The sequence below is a fragment of the Podarcis filfolensis genome, assembly GCF_964270895.1.
Source record: "Podarcis filfolensis genome assembly, chromosome: 14".
Classification (NCBI taxonomy): domain Eukaryota; kingdom Metazoa; phylum Chordata; class Lepidosauria; order Squamata; family Lacertidae; genus Podarcis; species Podarcis filfolensis.
Window position 1 is genome coordinate 5,201,860 of NC_139616.1, and position 6,943 is coordinate 5,208,802.

General features: G+C 44.4%; 1 protein-coding gene across 2 annotated transcripts in view; it reads left to right on the plus strand.

Moving 5' to 3' along the window:
• The window catches only part of MYO1E (myosin IE), a 105,181-nt gene that overhangs the window by 88,647 nt on the left and 9,591 nt on the right, over positions 1-6,943 (plus strand). For both annotated transcript variants that reach the window (XM_083586325.1, XM_083586326.1), the window contains exons 20-23: positions 2,018-2,132; positions 2,889-3,058; positions 3,317-3,462; positions 6,758-6,904. In XM_083586325.1, the coding sequence (XP_083442451.1) occupies positions 2,018-2,132; positions 2,889-3,058; positions 3,317-3,462; positions 6,758-6,904 (578 nt within the window). The remainder of the gene's footprint in view (positions 1-2,017; positions 2,133-2,888; positions 3,059-3,316; positions 3,463-6,757; positions 6,905-6,943) is intronic.

Here is a 6,943-nt window from a genome sequence, read left to right on the forward strand (position 1 = left end):
GTTTTTCCAAAGGCTACTCTATCTTAGACCATTGTCTCATACATTTGGTTGAAAAATATAGACTTCAAAATCATTCCAAAATTTATGCAGCTTTCATAGATTTTCGTGGCGCCTTTGATTCAGTTGATTGTGTGATATTGTGGAGGAAGCTTGTAGAGTTAGGAGTTGATTAACGCTTGCTGATCCTAATACAGAAATTATATGCTTTTAGCATCTGCCAAATCAAACGCAATGCCAAAGGTCCCCTCTCTTCCAACATCCCTAATATGAAAGGTGTAAAACATGGGTGTATTCTTGCCCCTTTTCCTTTTAATTTGTTTTTTATCAGATCTTCCAGAGCACATTAAAAAAATAGAATCACATGCCCCCCCCAAATCAATCAAAACCCAGTTGCACTGCTACTGTATGCAGATGATGCAGCCTTATTATCACTGACGAGGGTAGGTCTGGAACGTCTTTTACTCTCCCTGATTTCCTATTGTGAAACCAATAAATTTTCAATAAAATATGAGAAGAAAATTAGAGAAATGGAAAATAAGAGGATAAGGAATCCAGCTAGTAAAGATCCACAGATATCTCAGAATTTTATTCCAGATGGTTGGTCAAACCATCACACAAGTGCTATAAAACAGGCAAAGTGTACCTCCTCAGTAGTAGCTTGGTTTTCTTTTGAGAAAGGTAACCAATTTATATCAGTTGCTATTCAGATTTATCAAGCTGAAGTGTCATCCCAGCTGCTTTTTGGGATCCCAATATGGATACAAGCATATAATAGTGATTTAGATAAGATACACTCAAGTTTCTTGAGATGTATCCTGGGGCTCCCAAGTTCAATCAAGTATGAGACGATGTGTGCAGAACTAGGTAAACACACGATGGAATACTGGGCGATTGGGCGTGGTCCAGCACTATAAAATACTGGTTGCGTTGCCATTTTCCTTGCCAACCTTCGAGTCTGCTTTCTGACTTACTTAAGGACTCTTATGAATCCAGTTGGTTCCAACTCTTACATAGCAAAATCAGATCTATTGGTACAGTGGTATCTTGGGTTTCCGGACGGCTTGGCTCCTGAACGCTGGAAACCCAGAAGTAAGTGTTCCGGTTTGTGAACATTTTTCGGAAGCCGAACATCCGACACGGCTTTCGATTGAGTGCAGGAAGCTCCTGCAGCCAATCAGAAGCTGCACCTTGGTTTCCAAACAGTTTCGGGAGTCAAACGGACTCCCGGAATGGATTAAGTTTGAGAACCAAGTTCCATTGTATTGAAACTGGATATTGGAACTCTTGTAAAATTCAAGTGAGCAATATATTTATCACAATATTCAAACCAGATTAAGAGACATTGAAAAACAAAATATTGAGTCAGCTGTAAATAAGATTTGCTCCCCTAGGTTCTATGGTTTAAATACAGATAACAGGGTCACTTATATCTCAAAATTAATAATTCCAGTCCAACACAGGGCCTTTATGTTAACCCGACTGAACGTTATCCCCTCAGCTTTTGTCAATGACAGATATTTAAACTTCCCCACAAATGATAAACATTGCAGTTGTTCTTTGAATGTGCCAGATATACTGTAGAACATATTCTTTTCTACTGTCCATTATACAACCAGCTATGCAAACTCATGCTATCCCCGTTTTTTGGTAGTCTTAACATCACGACACAATAAAAATATGAGATTCTATCTGTCTGACATTAACCTGGAAGGAACTGCAAGGGAGGCGGAGTTTTTGTCAATAGTATCTCTTAGAGTGATGAATGTCTCTATTTAGCGGGAAGAAATCCCAATGAAAATCCTTGTCAATATATATTTTACATGCTGTTTATTTGTATATATTTTAAAATTTACATATGGATGTTTTATGATGGCCTGTACTTGGAATGCCTTACAAAGGTTTGGCAAAGTAAGTAAGCAATTTGTTGCCCAACGCGGTGTTCCTGTTTGGCTTCTGCTTCTCATCCTTTCCTCTCCTCTCTCACTTGCTGAGCTGATGGGTTTTCTTTTTATTGTAGCTGTTTTTGCTGGAAGAGATGCGGGAGCGGAAGTACGATGGCTATGCACGGGCCATCCAGAAGGCATGGCGGAAATACGTGGCCAGGAAGAAATATGTACAGATGAGAGAAGAAGGTATGTCTCAGCTGCTAATAATGCAGTAACTCATGACTTTGCCCCTGGCTGCTCCCACCTGTCAGTATTTTTAGCTAGTGGGTGAAGTCAGCACTATGATTGACAAGTGAGTTGTTTGGACACTAGGCAGTAGGAATTCCTGGAGTCCTGTTTCTGCCTCCCATTTTGTGCACATTCCTTGCTTCCTGCTTCCTAAGAGTTATTTTCTGCAAGTAGTACTACAGAATAAGTGTGTGTGAGAGAGAGAGACAGAATCGCCTCACCAAATGGCAAATGCAGATTGTGAAAACTCTGCAAAGTGGCTTAGGCATGTCTGCTGCTGTGCAGGAACTGATATCCAGGTGCTCAGTAGAAATTCACTGTATTGTTAACTTTCCAGAATAATGGTATACGTGTCTACTTAAGATGTTAGGCTCTTTGTGTTTAATGGGGCCCACTCCCAGGTTAAGTAGGTGCAGGGTGGCAGCCTGTGCATTGGTTTAAGGTTCGCATTGTGAAAAACAGGGGTATTGTGCCTTTAACAGCTGTTTCCACAATCAGAACGTGTAGGACATAGCTTATTTCCGATAGTAAACATGAGGTTCTCTGAGGGCAAGGAGTAAAAAATCAGTAATCACTGTAATTTTATGTTATGCACTCCCCCCCCCCCCGAAAAATGTAAATGGAATGGTATCTCTTTGCTTCTCAGAACTGTGAAACTCATCTTTATAATTGGGGCTGCAAAGTAACACTTCTTCCTCTCTCCCCGTTCTAAAGCCTCTGACCTGCTGCTGAACAAGAAGGAGAGAAGGAAAAACAGCATCAATAGGAACTTTGTGGGTGACTACATAGGCATGGAGGACCACCCAGAGCTGCGGCAATTTGTGGGAAAGCGGGAAAAGATCGATTTTGCTGACACTGTCACCAAATACGACAGGAGGTTTAAGGTAGGAATGGGTCGGGGCAAAAGAACTACACAGTGAATTCTGCCTGGGCTGGCCGGGTCTCTGCGCCATTTTTCCCTGTGGCCATCAGAATATATTGGGCTGTCTGCTGGAAGCAAGTTCCATCACACCCAAGTGTCTCCTTATTTCTTTCCAGATGATGGAACTTGGGGCCTAAAGCTAAATCAATCCTTATTCCTCATCTTAAAAAATTCTGTTTAAATCTTAGGGGCGTAAACATAGGTCTGCTCTTATTTCCAGGGCATCAAGCGAGACCTCATCCTCTCCCCAAAGTGTGTGTATCTGATTGGGCGTGAAAAGGTGAAGCAAGGCCCAGAGAAAGGCCTGGTGAAGGAGGTGCTCAAGCGACGGATCGAGGTGGAAAGGATTCTCTCAGTTTCGCTAAGGTCAGTCCCACCTCTTCTTTTTTTCACAGGAATAGGCCAGTTGGGAAAGGGAGAGAGGAGGGGAGCTAAGTTGGGTGGGAGGCAGGGTCAGTGGGCAGTAGCAAGCAAGTGGGCAGTCCCAGAGCAGGGCCTGTGGGGCCCCCCAGGTGTTGCTGCCTTCCAGCTCCTATCAGCCCCAGCCAGCATGGCCAGTGGTCAGGGGTGATGGGTAGTGCAGTCCAGCAATGCCTGGAGGAGGACCACAGGTTCCTCCTCTTCTGCTTCATGACATGTATTAAATTTGCCCATTTCCTGGAGGTATCTGCTTGGCCCTTATGGAAGGAAGCTGGATCCTGGGACTGGATCTGATCTGATTTAGCAAGGAGATCCTTCCCACTGATATTAGCGATAATAGCTCAGCAGTATACCACTGAATACTAAATTCTGGAGATGGCAGTTTATCTTCCTGCCCAGTTTGTGGGCTTCCCTTTGTGGGCTTCCCTGGTTGTCTATTGTGGGAAACAGGATGCTGAATAGAGAGAGAGATCTCTTTTGACCATCTTCTAATAACTAATCTGCATTAGGTGATCCTGAGTGCCGGCTCTTGCTCAACAATTTGAGAAGTGCCTTGCAGGATCAGACCGAAGTCTCCTCATCCAACATTGTTGTCCAGAATCTAGTCAAGAAACAAACCCTCAGTCACCGTTGGGGAACCTCAGTCTCTCCAGATCTTGCCAGATTACGGCTCCCATCCTCTCTGACAACTGGCCATGTTGACTGCTGGGTGTTGGGAGCCCAACAGCATTTGGAGGGGCTCCCACAGTCTGCCCTCCCCTGACTGGCTGGGGCTGATGGAAGTTGGCAGAGACAGCACACATGCTGCTCCCCATTTCAAAAATTCCACTGTTCTAACACTGATCCTGTAACTATCACAGTACTACGTCATTTTAAAAAAAAATTCCCCAAATTATTACAAATCAAACCAAATTACTTTAATTTAATACAGTTTCTTACAATCAGGTTTCCCGCTCTTGTTGCAATCATATGTCCAAGATTTTCCCCCATAGCTGCTTCATTTCTTATTTATATCCAGTTGACACCCTTCACTTAAACCATTAAACCATTCTTCCAGCTGTCCGCTTTTTCACCTTACAAAACAGCACCTCAGTTTCATCTTGTAAATATATAATCCATTTCACGTGTGTAGCTCTTTATGTACATTTTTGTTCCTGACCTGGAGTGTTGGAAGAGTTCAGTTCTTTTTCTTGTTCAGTTCTTTGCAATGTTTCCATCTCACTGTTATCAAGCTGACTTGCGAACCACAGCCATAAAAAAATCTCACAGAGTGAACTTTCCAGATATCCACCATTAAGTTCCCCTCTGGAGTTCTTTCTCAGCACAGGATACACAGCAAAATCTTTTCTAAGATTCATCCTCACTTCAACAACTCTCCAGCTGTGGGCCATTCCTCCAACAACACACCCATCCAGTGGTACTCATAAATAAAATCCATTCAGCCTCGGTCAAGGGGGCACATAGCAAAACCTTGTTAAATTCCTTGTAGAGCATAAATCAAAAGCCCCCCCCCCCTTTCCGGAGTATTAAACAAAGTAGCAACTACAGTCGTACCTTGTAAGTTGGACAGAATCCATTCTGGAAGTCCGTTTGACTTCCAAAACATTCGGAAACCAAAGCGTGGCTTCTGATTGGCTGCAGGAAGCTCCTGCAGCCAATCAGAAGACGCAGAAGCCTCACTGGACTTTCGGCTTCCAAAAATAGTTCACAAACCGGAACAGTCACTTCTGGGTTTGCGGCGTTCGGGAGCCAAAACATTTGAGAACTAAGCTGTTCAAAAACCAAGGTACGACAGTACATATGTCTCTTTATTGTAGGGGAGGACAAGAGAAAGAAAGACCATTACAAAAAACCATAAGAAAGCACAAAGCTCCTTGTCCTCCCCCTTTCCTTTCAGGCTTTGTAAAGATTCTCAAGCTTCAGAAAATCATTCAAATACCTTCAGAAAACCAGTCCCGGTTTTTTGGCAGCTGATTGATTGCAGCCCATTAGCATATGATGCTTCAAGAGCCCCTCTTGATTAATGCCAATTACCCAGATTGAGGAGAAACCTTCCACAAATCATGCCAGTAACGGAGGCCCATCCATGGCAGGGGCACACGCCCAGATCGCTCCCCTTCTGCCTTTCAAGTTGGCAGCATAGCTGTCAAGTGTCCCTTATTTGAAGGGACAGTCCCTTATTCCAGTGCCATGTCCCACTGCTGTCCCTTATGGATGGATGTCCCTTAAATGTCCCTTAAATGATGTCCCTTAAATTTCAAAGGAAGCAGCTCCTCTTCCTCCCTCCCTGCCGGCCAGGGAGGAGGGAGGCTCCAACTGTGTTGCTTGGCTGTGTTGCTCACCCAATAAGGAGTCTAAGAACGACTGGGGGGTGAAGCTTGCATGCCTTGTGTGCAGCTAGTTAATGCAAGCTGAGGGGGTTTTTGAATGCTGGACGCCATTTTGTTGCACATGCTGCTGCAAACTTTGCAGTGCAAAGCCAGGTCGGGGAGCCATTTTAAGTTGAGGCTGCATAGGCCTTGTGGTGCATGTGATTCAGATTCTATTCATTTGAACCTCTGGTTACAAAGTTGGTTGGATAGTGTTCTCGAAGCTACCAGCATGAGTTTGACCAGACTGCAGGAGGACAGGAAGACTTGAGTGCCTGGAACAGGTGAGGCTGCAGGTCCCTTATTTTGGCTGCTGGTCCCTTATTTTCAAGGCTGCTGGTCCCTTATTTTCAAATCTGTAAGTTGACAGCTATGGTTGGCAGACATGGGATGGCGCGACATTGCAGGATGCAGTGAACTCCCCAGGCCCCACTGAGGAACACCGAGAGGATTTCGGCCTCATCTCCTCTGTCCCTTGCCTGGATTTCTTTGCAACCCCCAGAGGGCTACGAAGAACAACCGCCACGGACTCGTAGGCGTGGCCGGAAACCACTACTTCCTGTTCTTGAAATACAAAAATATTCATATCCTTCTGGCTGACTGCTGATTCCCATTTAGATTGATCAGGCGCCTGTGTCTGATAGAATGAGCTGAACAGCAGGCAGAATGTAATTCATTCATTCACCTTCAGAACAGCTTGTATGCTTCTCTCATTCAACCAAGATACAGAGCAGGCAACCTCTTTTCCTCTAGGAGAGTGAGCTGCTTCTACTTCTCCAGCAGAGGACACTGTCAGCTCATTTCTGTCCGAAAGGGGGTTAGAGGAGAGGCTAGTTTTGAATTTCTTGTGACCCTGGCTTTTATTTCTGCAGCATGATGCAGGATGACCTCTTCGTCATTCATGAGCAAGAATATGACAGTCTCCTTGAGTCAGTCTTCAAGACGGAGTTTCTCAGCCTTTTGTCGAAGCGCTACGAGGAGAAGACACAAAGGAGGCTACCTCTCAAGTTTAGCAATACGTGAGTGACAGGCTTAACAGCAGCACTTTGCTTCTGTCA